We start from the raw sequence: 20,378 nt of genomic DNA, 5'->3' as shown, positions 1-20,378 counted from the left end.
GGTCCATTCAGTCCACTTTAATCTATTTGGTCCAATTTGGTCAATTCGGTCCAGTTAGGTCTATTTGATCCAATTTGGTCCATACGGTCAATTCGGTCCAGTTACACACACATATTTGTTTATATTTTGCTTGAATGTATAATCAACCTCATGTAATTCATTTAAAAGTAATGATTTTAAAATAAATGAGTAATTGTCATAAATATTAGATTTGTATATTCATAGCCATAATGTTTAGAAAGACTTTCACTTAAATTTAGCGAGATTGAAGTAGACTGAAATGCTATGTTTTGAAGTTCTTTACTTTCTTTTTCCCAATTCCTTTCCCACTTCTGTGCAAGATATGATCCTTATTTTCTTTTCCCAATTGCAGTTGTCATGTTTTGCATTGTCTAGACCCCTTAAAAAAGAAAAAAAAGAAAAAAAAAAAAAGAATTAAGGATGGCAATGAAATATCCCAATGAACACCTCAAGGAGGTGGAAATGGTGGGATTTGTAGGGAGTGCAATAGACATTGAACTTACTGTTTATTTACTCAAAAGTGCTGTTAAGCTTGAGAAGATTGTTATTGATCCTCGTGCTGCATATTTAGTGGGAACCCCGTGGGAGAAAGAGAACAAAGGGGCCAGAGAATGTGCTGAGCAGCTAAAGAATCATCTAACCCTAGGAGTTGAGTTTTTTTTTTTTTTTTGAGAGAGTTTTAACTTATAGTGTCCGCTCCTAATGAGCGCTCTTTATCACCAGACCAAGACACCAATCAATTTTTGGTGTAGGCGGGGATTGAACCCCCAGATCTCTTATTCAACCATTAGAGACTTTACCAGTTGAACTAACTGGAACCCACTAGGAGTTGAGTTAGTTATATTGTAATCAATATCATAAATATTAGCAAGCGATTATGCGTACCAGTTACTATATATCTATATGTAGAGATTTTCAATTATTTTTATTGTAATGATATTTGATATATATTCTAGCAGTTGCGACTTGCGCCATGGACTATTAATTGTTAAAATGTGATGGTTATGTGTTCTATTATTTTTGGTTTTTTTTTTTTTTTTTTTTTAATTCTGTGTGGATACCAGTTTTTGACAAAGGGCCCAAAGGCAAAAAAAACCCAACAATGAAGAAAGATGAAAGAGGAAAGAAGTGAAAGGAGCATGATGCAAGCAAATAGGCCATAGAAGTCCAAGAAAGAGGTAAAAGACCCAATGGGCCAACACAATGGGAATAACAGCTAGTAGGCCTATGGGCACAACAAGAAGTAAAAGTAAAGTAAATGGACAATGAGAGTACAAGAAAAGAGGTAAAAAGTCCAATGGGCTAGTATGACAAGAATAATAGCTAGCAAGGCCACGGGCGCAACAAGATGTAAAAGTAAAACAAATAAGTCGTGAAAGCCCAAGAAAAGAGGCATAAGAACCCCATAAGCCTACGTGACAGAAATGACAGCCAACAAACCCATAAGCATAGCAAGACGAGAAGCAATAAGGGCAAAAGCCCTACGGACTGGATGGGCCTGAACTTCTGCTAAGCCAATGTCTAAGCCCATAAGGAAATAAGAAGAAACAATGTAATCCCCAAAGCCTACGCCTTTCATGTCGTGGAGGACAAGCACGAACACAAGACATATAGCAGAATAAAGTATGGTAGAAATGGTGTGGGAGCAAAAGAAGACAAATGCAGAGGGTAATGGAATGAACACACAAGGGTCGGAGTACCACCCACTTGTACCTAGCCAATACAGGAGAGGTGGGCCCACGGTCAATGGACTTAGAGGATATAGTTTGGTGGTGGGGGAAAAGGGGTCTATTTTGGGGTTCCTGTCAGGGCTTCTTTTGGGAAAAATACCTTGCTGGGATGGCATTTTGCCCAAAAGAGGTAAGAAAAGGGTTGGGACCATTTGATGCATGCCATAGAGGTAGGTAGAGAGAGGGACTCAAACCCTTATCCATTCGGGTAAGGCAGGAAAGGCAAGTGGAGAAACAAAACATAAAAGGGGTTTTGTCCTAGAACGTGGAGTGGTGTAGCAAGCATACTCTGAGCAGAGGTAGTGGCTAGGCAACCAATGGGTTGGTAGGTAGTCCTGAAGGAATGGCCACAAGAAACCAAAAGCAATTAGTGAAGCCTTAGGGGCAAAAGGGAGAAATCCCATTGAATCAATTCACTTTGAAAGGAAGAGGTAGTGATAGATGAGGAGGAGAAACCCACGGCAAGATAGCAGTAAGAAACTTAAAGCACAAATTAAATAAAAACAAACAGAAAGAAAGAGGTGAGGAAAAGAGAGAAAACACAATGGAAATAGGGCATGCATCAGTAAACCATCTTTTCCCTCCCTCTTGACAAGCCCACTCTTTGAAACTCTATAAGTAACAACACACAACCATTTAGGTCATTTCTCTAGGTCGCATAACTTTGATGGTAGAAAGCTGTGACAAGGTTGTTCGTGTTAGGGTTCGGATTCCTTCTTGGAACATTTTCTGCTAAAAGATTTGACCCAAGACTGAGGTGATGAACTCACGCAATCTTATTTTCTTGGAGTTGCTATCACCATCTTGCTATAGCTTCTTTTAACTTGTTTATCTTCTGTATTGATATTTGTTTTGCTATAGCACCTTTTATTGTTAGCCATTCTGTTGTGGTACATTTTATTATATTTGTTGCGGTACCTTCTTTTATATCTGTTGTGGTACCTTTTATTATATTTGCTGTGGTACCTTCTATTATATTTGCTATATCAGTTGTTCTGTTGTGGAATCTTTTTATTGTATTTGTTGTATCAGTTGTTCTGCTGTGACATTTTTTATTATATTTGTCGTATCAGTTGTTTTCTGCTGTGGCATCTTTATTATATTTGCTGTATCAGTTGTTTTGTTGTGGCACTATCTACTGTATTCGAAGAGATACCCAGTCTACCGTAGCACTTCCTGCCTTCTCTGCATATTGGGAACACCTAGCCTGCGACATAATCCCATTGGGATAATAGGCCAGTCCCAACTCCCTAACCCACTACTCCATGGGCTCGAGCATAGCAGAACGGGCCCTGGCCCATTAATGCGAAAAGGGCCCCCACATTCTGTTATTCAATTAAAAGAAAAAAATGAGCCATGTAAATTGTTTTTGGGAAGGGATGAGCCTGTTGCAGTACATCATCTTGCCTAATCTTAGATTGAACCTGATTTTGTGACTACTTTAAAAAATTGCTTTTCCATGGTCATGGAAACAAGCCGCTTAATAAAATGATGACACAACAACTAATCTTTTTATTAAACAATTGACACTCTTTGTAGTTGGTTTATGTTATTGTTTTTTACTACTGTTTGTGAAAAGGGAGCAAAATAAATTGATTTTAGGGTAAATTATGACTTTAGTCCCTAATGTTTAAACTATGCGTCAGTTTAGTCTCTAATGTTTCAAATGTGTTAGTTTAATTCCAACCGTTTGATTTTGTGCAAAAATAGTCTCTGCTATTAAGTGATAAATAGAAAATGCTGATGTGACTAACAATGGTATTAAAATATTAATTTTATGCCACTTAAGCTCCCAATGCAGGAAAGAGAAGGGGTTTCAGTTTTTTTGATAAATACTTTAGCCCACATGGCAACATATATGGCAGCTTAGGTGACTTAAAATTGATATTTTAATATTATCATTAGCCACATCAATATTTTTTATCCATCACTTAACGATAGAGACTATTTTAACATAATATCAAAAGATTAGAGAATAAATTGATATTTAAAACGTTAATAACCAAATTTTAGAGCCTAATCCTATTGTATCGCAAATTCGCAATACACAACTTTCTCACTTGCACACTTGACTTGATTTTGTGTGGGAATCCGATGAACGTTGAAAAATGATTGTAATGGCATGTGTGTATTCTGAATGTGTATATTTAATGCTTGGATCTTTGTCCAATAGGGTTTGATTGTTTGGCCTCTAATAGAAATTGGGTCTTATGGGGGGCTATGAAATTTGATTTTTTTTTTCCCCTCGGAAATATGGTTCGGCTGTTTGATTCTGTTTGTTTTCTTAATGAATTAGTGCTGAAAGTGCTTCATTTCTTGCTTTCAATAGAGCACTACTAAGCCATTTATTACTCTTTTTAGTTTTTAGGTGGTATTTTGAGCTGGTTCACATGGGAATGGGTGGTTATGATATTGACCTTTTAGCTGAGCTTGTCGGATGGTTTAGCTCTCTATTTTTTGCTCACGTACTCCTATCCTATACGGCTATACGTATCGTACCACTATCGAACGAGATACCTATAAGATACATGTTTAGTCTTTTTTTTTTTTTTTTTTTAATACCAATACATCTAGGATATAACCGTGATATGACTTGGATATCGTTCTAACCCAAATCTCAATGGTGAAAAATAGCCCAAACTTGTAAGAATTTTATATGTTTTATATATTGATTTCAATGTTGAGTACTTACCTAGTTTACCTAGTTATTTGTTATTTACTCTTTTAAATCTTGGTTTCTATTCTAAACATCATTTAATGGCCATAGATTCACTTTATTATTAATTATTACTTTTAAATTGATATATGCTTAACAATATATATAAAGTAAGTGCTTAACAATATATAAAAAAATATATTTTAATAAGTTATTAATACACGTATTTTTGACGTATCATACCCTAAGTTTTTTAAAAAATGTTATATCCCTATACCTGTACCCGTATGTACCCATACTTGTATTTGTACCCGTGCATCATAGGATCGTCCTGAACTTAAGGATTTCTATCTACACTTCACTGTTATGAAAAAAAAAAAAAAAAAAAGTTGCTTGCAGCTGGTTCAAAGGGTTAGCCTAAAAATCGAAGAGAACTGAAATATGATACAAGCTTAGCACCCGAAGAAAAATAGGTAAAACGTTTTTCATGTTACTGTGGTATCTCAATGAATTGAAAGTATGATGTGCATAATTGATTACCTGTTTGCACCGGCATGTAGGTGCACAAGGGAGTTGGGGTGTTACATTCTTCCATCATGAGGTTGTGAAGAGGGCTTTGGTACTTGCTATGGAGATCCAAATGTTACCAAATTCTTCTTTAAAAATTGAAATATATTATTGATTCCTAAAGTTTAGCTTATGAGTGCTTTTTGATCTATGATGTTTCAAAATGAGTGTTTTTAATTCCTAATTTTTTTTTTAAAAAAAGAGAGATATAGGTCCCTTTTCTCACTTCCGTTACTTCCTTGTTTATGTGTCTTGCGAAGCAATAATATGACAATTTTTAATTGATGTGACCACTAATTTTTTTAATTAAAAAATGCAATCCTAGATTGAACTGATCTTGGGCCTAATATAAAAAAATTGTATGTCTATGGCCTTGGAGACAAGCATCTTAATAAATTGATGGACAACTAATCTTTTTATTAATCACTTGCTGCTCCTTGTAGTTGGTTTATGTTATTGCTTCCTGCTATTGTTTGTGAAAAGAGAGCAAAATAAATTGATTTTAGAGTAATTATGACTTCAGTCTTTAATGTTTACACTATGCATCAATTTAGTTTCTAACGTTTCAAATGTGTCAGTTTAGTTTCTAACCTTTTGGATATTATACCAAAATATATAATTTCCATTGTTAAGTGATGGATGGAAACTGCTAATGTGTCTAACATTGATATAAAAATATCAATTTTTTAATAAATAATTTAGCCCACATTACAACACATATGACAGCTTAGGTGACATATAATTGATATTTCAATAACCACCATTAACCATGTCAGTATTTTCCATCATCACTCAACAATATTAACTATTTTGATACATTTAAAACATTAGGAACTAAATTGATGCATATTGTAAACATCAGATACCAAAATCATTATTTACCATTGATTTTACTATACAACTGAACTTTAGACAGTGTTTATACCAAACCTTTTGAACCCTATTCCAATCCTAAGAGGACTAGATTGCTTTAAGACCAAAAATATACTTCAGTTTATATATACAGAGAGAGAGAGATGGTCCAGCTGCAAATTTTACTATATAAAGGTTACAAATTAATGTAACAATAAATATAATCGGTGAACTTTAACACCTTATAAATAAATATATAAATTGTCTATTTATAATGGATGACAGTCCATTTATAGTATCATGCGGTAAAACTTGTATAGTCATTGCATTACTTCACTTAGAAATATCGAGTCTCTTGGTGGTCCAGCTGTCGTCTGTGGAGGACCTTACAAAATTACCTGAACCACGAAAGAGGAGGGTTTCTAATTCTAGCACACCTTCACTCGCTATAATTTCTCGCCTGAACCAAGCAATGTTTTCAAACAAAAATCCATAAAGCAACCGATAAGACTAGGAGATCGATTCTTACAAAACAAAGCTACTGTTACGTACCAGCTGTCCTACCAGATTGGTTCTAGCTTTTGAATTTGCTTAGGAGTTTATCTTTATCTTATAGCTATTGATTGTTATCTAATATTTCAAGTAATTGTTATCTAATATTTCAAGTATTTGTTATCTAATGGGATAACAATTTCCTTTATCTTTATCAGATTAGTAGGCTAGATTGTAGAAATTGTTTCTATCGTTTAGTTGTTGGATTTGTTTTTACGTTCAGTTGTATTATGATTAATAAAGGGGTATGAGAATATTTTAGCAAAAAATCAAGCTTTGCTTGTTAAGGGGTTCTTGGTTATCCCTCGAAGTATAACCAGTGGCCGTGGAGGGGGTCGCAACAGCTACCTTGTTTGTTAAGGCACCTAAGCATGACTAAGAACAACTCCAAAGTTCAGGCTCTCTATGACCACTGCAACAACACCTTCAGTACTCCCTCTACCACTCCCTCTCCTCAGGCTTCCCAGAGTATCTGTTCTCTTCTGGGTATTTCTCAATTTCTTTCCTTTCTTCTAAATGCGTTCTCTTTAATGTGCATGTTGAAAAAAATTTGTGCGCTTTGCAATGTTTGGCTCAGTTGCAGAAATGGGTATTGGACATATGTGAATTTGTTTTGAGTTTTCTTTATTTGATTGTGGTATCCTATTGTGAGGGTCACGTTGGAGTTAAATATTTTTTAAAACCTCAATATACATGAGTAGAGATGAAAGAGACATGAAATTGGGCCATATATAATATTGACTTGCAATATGCGTTAGTGAATTCTTTTAATTGATAGTTGGCATAAAGTGTAATCTAGCTGAAGCTGCCATTTCTAAGGAAAGTTTTACTAAATACTACAGTAAATTTTATTAAAGTTTAGAACTTCATGCCTGCTTAAAGTTTGCTTATAGCTAAGGGCTGAAATAGTTTCCCATGAAGCTATATTCTATGTATTTTCATAGACATTTTGTTGTAAAATGTAGCTTTATGCTTCTAACATATGATTTTCACTCTAGTACAGACACACTTGGTCCAGCTGATGTTGGGCTTACAGAGGAACTTTCGGATGATGATCTAGAACATGGAAATTTTGGACTTAACCAACTAGACAGGGCAGAACGACGGGCACAACCAATAACTTATTTGGAAGTATATAAATGTCATAGTTCTACTGTAAGCTCTAGCATCTTCTTATCCTGAATGAAAATTCGTTGAATCCTGCAGTTCATGCTCACCTCATTACAAGTTTGTAATTCTTAGTGTTGCTAGCTGTTACAGACCTTGAAAATATGGGAGTTTAATGCTTTTGCCCAATTCTTTTGATTTGCTCTTATCTCTAGCATTTATTTTTTCAATTGATTAGAAATAAAATTTCTATGAAATTAGTGTACAGATTGGTTAAGATCATTTGTCAGTAGGTTCTAAACCTACCTCTTTGCATGCATGTGTCTGACGTGATCTGTGTGGCCAGTGTGTGCATGTGACAAGCTGTTTCAAATATAATTCTCAATTATTGAGTAAGAACTATTTTGCTTTTTTATTTGTAGATGTGTATATTTTGCCTTCCTACTTCCGCAGTTTTTCCACTCCATAACCATCCTGAGATGACTGTTTTTAGCAAAGTTCTTTATGGCTCTTTGCATGTGAAAGCTTATGATTGGGTTGAGCCTGCCCAAATCCAGGAAAGAAAAGGACCTAGTTCCTCTCCAGGTCTGTTTTCTCATTTCATTTTCAGCCTGTCACAACAGATTCTAGGACTTTTAATTACCTAAAGCCAATTCTGGCTCGATTAATATGTATATCCCTTATGATATTTTCTTGTATGAAATTCCTATCCTAGTTTAAGAAATTATCTGAGAATAGAACTTAAAACGCACTTTTATGCTATGGAGCTTTAATCTCTCAATCCCCTGCAATGATGGACATATTGAATTGTAATTTTGAAATGATCTAGAAGCAGTATAAGTTTGATGTGTACAGCATTGAATAAGAAAAGAGAGGGGGGGGGGGGGGGGGTGTTTAATTTAGGATGTGTTCTATGGGGCCTATTTAAAACCAAAAATATGATAAAGAAGGAAAATTGCATGCTAATAATATGAAAATTACTATTCTCAGTTCCAAGCGAAGGAGAAAAAGATATCAAAGACAGATTACCTTTTGTAGGATTTTGATTAGAAACATTGTATATATTATATATGATAGGAGATTTTTTTTTTTCTTTCTTGACTTTCCAATTTGTTGCTGATGTAAGTATTGTATTCATGATGCCTCAGCTCTAATGGCAGGTTTGTCATTTCCATGGTCTAAATTTTACCCTGTTGATTGGAGCTGCATATCTATGAACTCGGTTTTATGCTGTATATCAGCCAATTAGATAACTGTTACAATATTGATCTTCGCCTGTATAATTATACTGTCCACATCATTGTGAAACGTGGGCTTGTCTCTACAATCTCCTTTAGTTGTAACTTGTAATCACCAATCCCCAGCCAACAGCTGCTCTGCATATCTCCAATTGGGCATCGCCACCTTTTACTGAAAGAGTAACAGCAATTTCACTCTTCTTGTCTGAAAAGCAGCATGATTTCTATTTCCTTGACTGTGAAGCAACCAAATTTCATGAGTGGAATTGACATTATCTTGTTTTTGGAAGCCTGAGAGGCCGCATCAAAATTTTGCGATTAAGATTTTGTTGTTGTCATATATAGTCTAAGGTCTTGCTCTTGATTTTCAGATATAGGATCAGTAGTTGGAACTTTTGATGAAAATTTTCTGATTTGCAGTAAGATTGGCAAAGTTGTCGGCTGATAAAGTTTTGACAGCACCTTGTGAGGCCACAGTTTTGTACCCAAAAAGTGGGGGTAATTTGCATTGTTTAACTGCAGTCACCCCTTGTGCTGTACTTGACATCCTCTCACCTCCATACAGAGAAGAACCAGGCAGAAAATATAGCTACTACCATGACTACCCCTACTCTACCTTCTGTAAGTATCTTTAAAGTAATTTTAATGTTATTTTTATTTCCTTTTTCTTTTCTTTCTGTTGTGCTATACTATGATTATGCACATATAGCTCTTTAATTCATATTTCTTCTTTTTCTTCTTCCTCCCTCTTATTTGTCTTTTTCTTTTTTTGACTAATTTTTTGGAAGTGACATAGAGAATCCCATGGTTTCACCTTGGTTTCCAGTTAAACCCCAAGTTTCTAAATTCCTAAGATATTGACCATTTGATTCCCCTAATATTGGAGAAGGACCATTGCTTGTGAACCTCATGTGATATTGGACCACAAACAACACCCCCCCCATAAAAGAAAAAAAAAGCACTCATGTTTTCAAATGAATAGATATCCAATATTATGACATAGAAACTGAAACATAAAAGTCTAAAGAATAAAAAAATGTTAGAACTTGGAAATTTAAATATAATCATCTATTATGATTTTAATAAAACACCACTATGCACTGAGAGACATTAAGTCCTTAGATAACCACCACCATCACTTCAAAAGCTACTGAGACCAACAGTAAACTCCTCATGAGCCATTCTTTTTGATTTTTAGAGCTGTAGTTCTTTTAACCACTCTCTTGTTACGTGTTTTCAGTATGATCAATAGTAGAGTGGAAAAACTTTAGTGAGGGAATGTGATGGTGAAAGAGAATAATGTTAGGCGAAGTTTTTCTCCAAATCAGTTTGAAAGAATTTTCTCCAGTCTACTACATGACAATTCAGATGACTATCCAAGTGTATTTTAACCAGATGACCCATTAATTCATCTAAGCAAGTTGCATGATTATTAAGTTGGTGACAATACATAATCAACATGTTGTGAGTTGGAGTAAAACCCTGTCCAATTTTATTTACTTTCAATAAAAAGAGAAATAAGAAAGTTAAAAACAACAGATTTTTTTTAAGCTTTTGACCATGTCATGCTCTATGCGCTTTATTTATTTATTTTAGCACCCCACATGAGTGTCGGTGCTCCATTAGTCCCAGCTAACAGGGTCTCACAGCTGTGAAAAGTCGCAACTTTAAGTACACAATTGACATTGAAATATTTGAAAATCACATGTTTAGTTTAAAATCAAGTTCAAACCTGAGGTCTTGAATGTAAGTTATCCTTTTTTCTTATATTACATGAGAACAACTTGAGTGGCTTGTTGAACATGTTAATGCAGCAGCAGGAAATAGAGCTTTTATAGGAAATGGGAAAGAAGAGGACTATGCATGGCTTGCAGCGATAGAAACTCCAGATGATCTCAATATCTGCGATGGAAAATATGCTGGCCCAGCCATTGAGCTCTAGTTGTCTCATCACTTTTGTTTAGATAATTCAAAATTCTCATTTGCGTTCAGTTCTAGCTTTGGACCATAGAAAATGTTAATGCCTTGATTCCTGCCATAGTCTTACAAAAGAGGTACTATAAAATGCTGATGCAGGGTGCTTTATAGATGATCACCTACAGAACTTTAACATGAAGTCATTTCGAAATCCATCTCTATTCTCCAAGTTAATTGGCCATTTTGGTTATTATTCAAGGATTTCAATCACGTCAATAATGATTTGTTTATTTTTGGTCTTCCTTTATTAACAAGGGCTGTCTGTTACACTACTATGCTTTTTCCTTTCTTTACTTTTTCATGAAAATAGATATAATTAATCTAGATAAACTACTCCAACCTCTCCTCTGTTATGTCAAAAGCTTGCACATCCCTAGTATGTTTGAATTGCTCAAACATTCCATAAGCTCGTTTGATGGAGGATGAAAATGTGAGAGGATAGGGCCTGTTTGGTTAGGGTATTTGAATAACAGTTGTATTTAAACACTGAAAAATGTATGCTAAAAAATAAAACACAACACATTTGGTAAATTTGTTTTTTACTGGAGTGTTTGAATTTCGTTGCTCATTTTAGGGTGTTTAAACACTGAATTTAGAAAGCTCTTCTTACTGGTTTTTAATTTTCAAACAACGTTATTCAATAACACTTTTGTAAATATGTTGAAAACCATGAGGCCCACTTGATGTGACAAAACATAAACTAACTTCTCTCACCCCTTAAATATTAAAAAAAAAAAAAAATACTCTCTCCTCAAATAAGAAAAAATATTAAATTGTATTATGCTTGTTAGGTTTTTAAAAAATAAAACACGCACATACCAAACAAAACAATTATGCTTTTCACACACTAAAACTTGTTATTTGAAACATGGTACGAAATACAATTTTTTGCTTTATGAATACTGTAAACACAAGTTTCTACAACACTTTTTAAACTGCAATTTTCACATTATTGTAAACAATGATACTAGAAATCTCCAACCAAACATATTGCCCAAGTCAATAGCACCACAACCATATAAGAAAGCAATAGAAATTTTAGTAATACGTAGAGAACAAAGCAAAAGAATGAAGGTAAATAAAAAGGTAAAGGAGGAAGAGGAACAGAGTTAACTACAATCAGAGTGAAAGGAGAATGGGAGCAAGGTTGTCAATCATTAGAAAAAAAAAAATTGCATTATCTAGTGCCGCTTTATAGTTCTTACACGTGTGCTTTTTAAATTCCAAGCTCAATGGCTCGGAATAAAACCGGGTACGTTAATATTTTTTATTCCAAAATATAAGCCAAGGCATAACCATATCGATATCGTCAAACCTAGAACCCCAATGAGTAGGAGAATCCAGAAGCAAACTCCAAAGGTCCTTTTCTACACATTTATGGCAGAAACAAGTCCCACATCTGCATTTAAATCAATGATTATTTCATGTCTAATTGTTTCAACAGGGAAGAGATATATGATTATTTCAATAGGGAGGAAATATGGTGTGATGGCAATATAAATCACTGAGAAATAATTAAAAAGTTATGGATTACCTTGCCCATTGTGGGCTCTACGCATATTTTGCACATGTAATTCTGATTCTGTTCTTCGCTCATCTTCTTGATTTTTCTGCTGCGTGTTTCCCATGCCTTGAAACTTGAAAGTTGAAGTTGAACTACTATAAATTATAATAATGTTGTTTAATTTTTCTATGAGCTTTCTTGATTCTTATATAGATATATCATATATGTATGGGTCGGTGGTTTAAATTTGTATTAGACTCTACTTTGACTATGGTATTAGAATGGCATTGAGGCGTGGCTTAGCTAGCTAGTGTCTCATCCAGTTAATGAACCTATTTAGAAGCCATGATTTGTCAGAGTGACTTCACTAATTATGTTTTTTTTTTTTTCCTTATCATTTCTAAGTTAATAAAAATCTGAATTTGATTATATAAAAATCGTGCAACACACACTCCTTTTTAGATAACACCTAACACCACTCTTTTTTATAATTCTTATCAACTTTTTAGAAGTGTGGATCAAATAAGATAGATTTAAAAAAAAAAAAAAAATTATATCAACGTACAAATCAAAATTTTTTAAAAATATCAATAAAAGAGTTGATATCAATTTAGAATTACACGGAGAACTCAAAGTGATTTGCTAATATCTTTTTTGTTGTTTTGATAATCCGCATAAGAATTTTTTTTTTTTTTAATGTGTGTTTGGCAAAAATTAAAAAGCCAGTTTATTTTATTATTTAACTTATTTTTGCTACTATTCATAGGTCTCATTGCACTTTTTGGTACTATTCATAGGTCTCATTCTATTATTTCAGCTAACTTTTACCTTTATTTATAATACTTTCAACATAAGCGAATTCCAAACAGACTCTAAAAAGTACCTTTATTTACAGTACTTTCAGTTTTAGCAAAATAAGCGAATTCCAAACAGACCCTAAAAAAATGCATAAAAAAATTATATATATATATATATATATCATCATCATCATTATATTATATTATATCATGTCATATATTATATAATAAAATTTGGCTTAAAAATCGTGGTTGCGCTAAATAGCTACACCAAATTGAAGAATTTAAAAAAAAAATTTATTTATATCACTATATCCTATTATAATTAGGATTTCTAATTAACATGTTTGTAGTTATCTCATGAAAAAATGGAATAAAAAAAAATCTCTATCGTTTTTTTTTTAAGAATGAAAGCATACATATTGTTAAGAGTCCCATTTGATATAAAATTTAAATCCTATTGAAATATAATTGTTGATCAACGTGTTATATTGCCATACTAAAAGAAATTAAAATTAAAAAAAGAAACGTCATTTGAATAGAATCAAAGGAAAAATAAATAAATAAAACAAACGTGATTGATGGTTGAGGCAATAAGGATATACGATAGATTTTTTTTTTTTTAAAAGGATATATATATATATATATATATATTTTAGAGTCCCAATTTTTATAAAATTTAAATCCTATTGAAAATAGAATTGTTAATCAACGTTATATTGCCATAGTAAAAACAAAATAGAATTAATAAATAAATAAATAAATAAAGGTCTTATGAATAGAATGAAGGGGAAAAAATGTGATTGATGGTTGTAAGGAAATAGGATATGATTTTTTTTTTTAATTAAAACCTACTTATCAAATGTAGAAAGTTTAAAATAAATTAAAAAATCCACAAAGACCAACACAACTTTATCCTAAAAAGTGATAAAACAATAGAAGAAAAGTTGATAAGAACAAATAATATGTTTTATCTAAAAAATCATTGTAATAATTAAAATAAAATAAAAATCATTGAAATTAAATATAACAAATAATATGTTATATTTATCACCCTTCCTACCTATTTACGATACTATACATCTTAAATTATCAAATATCAAGCTTTTCCATTGGAAGGATCAAAATCTTCTCTAATAGTTTGTGTTTTTTGGTTTTTCTCTTGCAATAGGCCTCTAAATATTTATTTTTCCACGATTTATATTTCATTGAGTCCAAACATATTGCTCTGACACTATTAAGAGTGAGTTTGGATACCGCTTATTTTACTAAAATTGAAAAATTATTGTTAAAAGTACTGTAAATAAAGGTAAAAATTAGTTGAAATAGTACAGTGAAACCTATAAATAGTGCCAAAAAAATACAGTGGGACCCATGAATAGCAACAAAAATAGGCTAAAGAGTGAAATAATTTTAATTTTTCATCCACTCCAAACGCATACTAAGTATGAATTCAGGTTTTTAAAAAGAAGGCTGAAAGTTTGTATGCCTTTCGTGTAGTTTCATTGAAGTGTTGGCCTTGGACAGGAAGCATTATAAATGATAATCAAGGGAGTGAGATGATCAAAATTCTGAGAAAGAAACAGCTCAGATACTCAATAAGAAACTTCCCTGTTAATAACTTTACCATCAAACTGCCTTCTTACTCAATGAGACTGAAAATGTTACTTCCCAAATACAGCTATGTATACACAGAAACAACATACTGGACTGCCCAACATTTCCAGCAGTAGTCTACCAAATGAGAAATTTTTGTCATCAAAATGAACAAAATTTACAGTGAGATGCATGCATCTAACAAGGATTAACCACAACTGTCTAAACTACTCATCCATCACTTTCTTTAGACCTGAACTCTCTGCCAGCAAAAAAGCCCCACCAATGTAGCACCAGTTGCAACCAATGACTAATAGATTATCATTTCCAAAATTACTGTAATGTCTCTTTTTAAACCTTTTGGAAGGAAAGTGTGCAAGGGAAAGCTTCAATCCGTCCCAGCAGATGCATCAACAGAGGAAAAGAGTCAACTTCATACCTCACATTAGAGTTTTTGCTGCGTTTGCTTCTTCAGCTTCTTGGTAATTTAGAAATATATTCAAATCAAACTCAGCTGTTAACTAAACTTAAAAAATAATAATAATAATTAAGGGAAAAAAACAAATCACTCTTTTTGATGATAAGTCCACTTGTTTTTCTCAGACTATCTGCCATTCAAAAAAGCACGTTGCAACGGGTGATAACTTTAATGCCCTCCTAAAACATGGTTACAAGTCGTTTCACTAGGTTAAAGCTCACTTGGTAGCTAAGGGTTTTAATCAGCATCACAAACTTGATTATGTTAAGACATTTAACCTTGTTCTTAAATGTGATACCCCAAATTGTGTGAATTCATTTGGATTGGATCATTTAAATGTGTGTTGTGCTGGCGTGTGTTGAGTCTTATATTGAATGTTTACTAAGTGGATCTTGACTTTATAAGTGATTGCAAGAAGCATCAATTGTAACTTAACTAGTCATTTTCGGGTATAGGGCAAATGTGGTTAGTGCTTTTTCTTAGGATGTTACATTAAACCTTTAATTAGCCTAGATATAAAGAATGCTATCTTTCCATAGATGGTATATTCAGGATTGGTTGATACTATTACATACATTCGGGCACAAGTTTTTTTTTTTTTTTTTTGGGTAAACGTTCGGGCACAAGTTTATGCATATGCTTATTTTTCATTTAATGCGTGTATTTCTTGTATAGATTCCCAACCATATATCAATGGAAAGAAAAGAAGATCTAGTCCTACAGAATGATTATAAAGGAATGGGTATTAGTATTGAACAAAACATGATGAGCACCAGGATGCAGAAAACATGAGGAAAGGGTAGCTTCAGTACGTCAAGTTTGTGGAGGTTAGGTCACTGTTTAAAGCCCTCTTGTTTTCCTTTTAGTTTAACTTGTACTTTTTCCATTAGGAGGGGTCTGCAGCTGTTGTTTAGTTGCTTGTTCATTATTTGCAACTACTTTGAAGATTGCTAGTTTGTAACAGTTTGTTGTTCTTTATATTCCCCCCCCCTCCCCCCCCCCCCCTCCNCTTCATTGTGAATTTAATGTTCTAGCAAAGGAAATTTTAAAAAATATACCAGTTCAGGCGCAAAATTAGGTGATACACTAGACAAGTTCCATATGCACTCCAATGGGTGCTTCAAAGCAGAACTTTGTTATTCACTCAGAAACAAAATGGTTTCACTTCAAAAGACTAACTAATTCTTTTTAAGATTTAAGATGATCAACTCAAGCAAAAATTTATCAAGATTTTTCTACATCCACTTTGACTTGCAGCTTAGATGAGTTGTCCCAGGATGTAAACTTTGATCCAGTACCTTATTCCATAAGAAAAGGTTGAGATATTGCTCTTCCCAGATAAAAATTTTGAGAAATGGAACTTCTTCCACCTAAGGTGATCTGAAAGCTTCACCAGCGTAACGCACATTTCCAAGTTCCTCTTCAATGCGGAGAAGCTGCAAGCAAATTGAAACCCCCAAAAATAGGGGGAAATTAACATGAGATTAGCCTATCATGAAGAGTAACAATCATGATATTTAATCAGAAGACAGAAAGCCGGGCATCATTTTCAGGGAATCAGTTAAAATGATATGTGGGTTTGGGTTTGGAGTCTTGTAGAACTAGAAAATGTCAAATACTTCTGAAGAAAGTGGGGTGATTTAAACATGCAATAAGTCCAAGCTTTTAAAATATGGCTCTATGTATTGTAACCCACTTCATTGAATAGACTACAAACTGTCATAGGCTGATAGGCATCCAAAAGTCCAAATTCATTTCTGATACTGCAATGATAATACACAACTCTCCCCATACGAGCTCTTTGTTTTTTTAGAAACCTTTTAAAATTCATATCTGAAAAACGTATGCCTTAGTAGAGAGAGAGAGAGAGAGAGAGAGAGAGAGAGAGAGAGGAAAATTTTCCAAAACGGGAAAGAGTGGAAAAACCTAATTAAAGGTTCCAGTTTACCTGATTATACTTGGCCAAACGCTCACTTCGGCAAGGAGCTCCAGTTTTGATCTACACGAGAGAGCATACAATGTTCAACTTTCTATCAATAACATAAATACATGAGAAATGGCAAAGTTCAAGAATCCAGCAAGGAAAACCTGTCCACTAGCCAAGCCAACAGAGAGGTCTGCAATAAAGTTATCCTCAGTTTCACCACTCCGGTGGCTGACCATGACACCCCAACCAGCGGCTTTAGAGTCAAGTGCTGCTCGAATGGATTCAGTCACCGTACCAATCTGGTTAACCTGCAATTGGATAGATAAAACAAACATAAGCTAGATGCAGCATCAACATGAACTTTGTCCTTGCCCTGATGAATCCATGAAAATTTCATAAAAAAGGAAACTGGAGAAAAATGAAGACAACAGTGACAGCTCACTGAGAACATAGAGGAATTGACTATCAAAAAAAAAAAAAGAGAACATAAAGGAATTTACCAAAAAAGAAACTAAAAAATAAAAGGAAACAAATATTAAAATCTTAACTCTATCATACAAGTGTCAACCAATTAAAAATGGAGAAAGAAGACAGATGTTTGCCTTTAGAAGTAAACCATTGCAAGCCTTTTTCTGAATGGCTTCAGCTATTCTTGTTGGATTTGTGACCAACAAGTCATCTCCAACGAGTTGAATGTCAACTGAAGATTGTAATGAAGCCCATGAGCTCCAATCATCTTGGTCAAAGGGATCTTCAATGGATACAATTGGAAATTCTTTAACAAACTCCTTGTAGAGGTCGCAGAGGCTTTGAGCTGAGTGCACATGAGCCCCATTATTTGGTTGTTTCTTGAAGTCTAGGTCATATTTCCCATCTTTAGTGAGAAACTCTGAGGCAGCTACATCCATTCCAATTTTAATCTGCATTGTTTGTCCACGCATTGAGCAAAAATGTCCACTGCGAAAAATATATATAATGACAATCAATGTCACCTACCTTGCCAGTGTAACCAGCTTTTTCAATGGCATCAATGAGCAATACCAGTCCCTCCCTGTTATCCTGCACATTGGGAGCAAATCCACCTTCGTCTCCAACATTGCAAGCATCTTGTCCATATTTGGCCTTAATTATTCCCTTCAGTGTGTGATAAACTGATCTCAAAAAGAAAATCTGCGTTAGCTTTCTCATCAATGATAATGGGTATATGCTGTAATTATACAACCGCCTAAGAACAACTATATGGTCATGAGAAAGCAAGTCTTCAATTAGCCATGACCCAAGAATTTGTGTCTAGACCATAAGTGTGGAAAATCAATAGCAGAACTGAACTCAAATTTGCATCCGTATAACTTCAAATCCAACAATCCGAGTGCCAACCAAAAGAGTAAGGCGTGTGCATGGTTTCCATAACAGAATTGATGAAGAATATACCACCCCAGAAAAGACAAATTGGCAAGAAAGGAATTGATTCACATACCTTCACTACCCATGCGGAAGGCCTCAGCAAATGAGGTCGCACCTACTGGTAATATCATAAATTCTTGCATGGCCAGACTATTTCCAGCATGGCTGCCTCCATTTATCACATTAAAAGCTGGAACTGGCATAACAAGCTCATTTGTTCCTGATATTTCCTGGATATGCTTGTATAAGGGCACCCCCTTTGCTCCTGCACCTGCTCTGCACACACTTAGGGATACTCCCAATATTGCATTAGCGCCTAATTTTGACTTGTTGGGTGTTCCATCAATTTCCAGCATTATAGCATCCACATCAGCTTGGTCCCTTGCAAAACATAAGTGAAAATTTCAGAGCTACATAACCCACAAATAAAATAATAAAACATGTATTCATTTACAATATATAACAACATCAAGGTTTACACGAAGCAATGAGCATGAAAGATAACATTGACAAAGCTCAGGCTTCAACTTTCAACAGAAATCAACAGATTGTCTGACAGTCCAGTTGAGGTGAACATATTCAGAACCACATACTATTTTGACTGTATAACAAAAACTTGCCATTGATTTTTTATATCTTTTTTCTGTACAACATTTTTTTTTCCTCTCTGATTTTAATTTTTAGAATCATTTCAAGCTTTCTTAACAAGCAAAACTTCTTACAACATTTCCATACCCAACAGAAGCATAACTTAAGACTCGTATTAAAAGAACATTCCATTGACTCTTAATAAATCTGAGGATCATAATATAAACTTCCCTTGAATACAACCAAAGGTAACTCAATATTTGACACAATTCTGATAAGAACACTGCATAAAACACATTATGGAAATGCAACTTACACCAGAATCTCCTAGAAGACGATCAAAGTAGCACTTGAGCACAATGAAACAGGAATTTCAAATATTGGTAAATCAAGTTTCTTTCTTCTAAATGATCATAGAAAACAATCTTACCATTTCCAAAATATTTACACTTGTTTTGTTTCTATTCACATGCAAACTATTTTACACTCATGACCCAAAAAAACAAAAGACGATCTTTTTAAACTTTCCCGCACACTTTTTCAACAAAAACAAACACACCCAATAGACAAAACCATACTATAAGTTGAAATTAAGTACCGGACATCGATGCCGAGGAGCTTTGGAGCGAGGATTTGGTTAATGTTGTTAACAGCATTGAGAACACCTTTGCCACCATAAACGGACTTGTCACCATCACGAAGCTCCAAAGCTTCGTAGATCCCCGTGGAGGCTCCACTGGGGACTGCCGATCGGTAAAGCTGATCAGTAACAAGATCCACCTCCACCGTTGGATTTCCACGGCTGTCTACGATCTGCCTCGCCTTCACATACTTCACTGCGTGGTCTCTCGACGACGCAGTTGCTACGGAGCATTGAACAGTGAAGGGCTTGTGGGGTTTGGAGAGAGAGATGGGAGTGGAAATATTTCTGGGTTTTAAAGGAAGGAAAGAGTTTTGGAGGAGATTCGTGGAGGCTTGGGAAGCTAAGGCCATGTTTGTTCTTTTTGAGTTTTTTTTTTGTGAGAAGTGAAAAGTGGGTTTGAATTAATAGAGAAGGAAAGAGGAAAAGGAGTGTGGGAAAGTCCGCCGACTGGGCGATGAAAGCAGAGTTGAGTCTCAGACAGTGTGTGTTTTTTAAAACAAAAATGCTACCACCTTAATTAAATTTACAATTTTTACCGCAACTTACTCGCATAACGAAACGTAACTTGTTGAAAATAGCTAAGTTAAAGTGATAAGTCTATCGTTCTATCACTCACTCCTCATCACATAAACAAATTGTAACAAAATTGTGTCTTTAGTTGTAATCTTAATATTAATGGTTTGAAAAATTGAGTTTTTTATGAGTTGTTGAAATTTGGAGGTAGGTAGAGGTTGGATTGGA

General features: G+C 34.3%; 2 protein-coding genes across 3 annotated transcripts; one reads left to right on the top strand and one right to left on the bottom strand.

Moving 5' to 3' along the window:
• Window positions 1-6,142: 6,142 nt before the first annotated feature.
• On the top strand, window positions 6,143-10,893 carry LOC111989315 (plant cysteine oxidase 3). 2 transcript variants are annotated; one of them, XM_024021106.2, is made up of 5 exons: window positions 6,143-6,864; window positions 7,382-7,533; window positions 7,908-8,070; window positions 9,144-9,344; window positions 10,541-10,893. In XM_024021106.2, exons 1-5 carry the CDS (start codon window positions 6,750-6,752, stop codon window positions 10,663-10,665), a joined length of 756 nt encoding a protein of 251 aa, XP_023876874.1. In that variant the 5' UTR covers window positions 6,143-6,749; the 3' UTR covers window positions 10,666-10,893. The 2 variants fall into 2 exon arrangements, with proteins under 2 accessions (XP_023876874.1, XP_023876873.1); XM_024021105.2 differs by having other exon boundaries at window positions 6,146-6,864; window positions 10,538-10,893.
• A 5,196-nt stretch (window positions 10,894-16,089) lies between these two features.
• LOC111989312 (enolase 1, chloroplastic) lies at window positions 16,090-20,132 on the bottom strand. Its single transcript, XM_024021100.2, has 7 exons — window positions 19,593-20,132; window positions 18,480-18,787; window positions 17,999-18,153; window positions 17,605-17,922; window positions 17,164-17,310; window positions 17,024-17,074; window positions 16,090-16,511 (listed from the first exon to the last, which is right to left on the bottom strand). The coding sequence occupies exons 1-7, from the start codon at window positions 19,985-19,987 to the stop codon at window positions 16,446-16,448; spliced, it is 1,440 nt and encodes a 479-aa protein (XP_023876868.1). The 5' UTR covers window positions 19,988-20,132; the 3' UTR covers window positions 16,090-16,445.
• Window positions 20,133-20,378: the final 246 nt, after the last annotated feature.

The sequence above is a fragment of the Quercus suber genome, unplaced genomic scaffold, assembly GCF_002906115.3.
Source record: "Quercus suber isolate HL8 unplaced genomic scaffold, Cork oak 2.0 scaffold_325, whole genome shotgun sequence".
In the NCBI taxonomy this organism is placed as follows: domain Eukaryota; kingdom Viridiplantae; phylum Streptophyta; class Magnoliopsida; order Fagales; family Fagaceae; genus Quercus; species Quercus suber.
The sequence above is the reverse complement of the archived record's forward strand: the minus strand, read 5'-3'. Positions and strand labels throughout refer to the sequence as shown.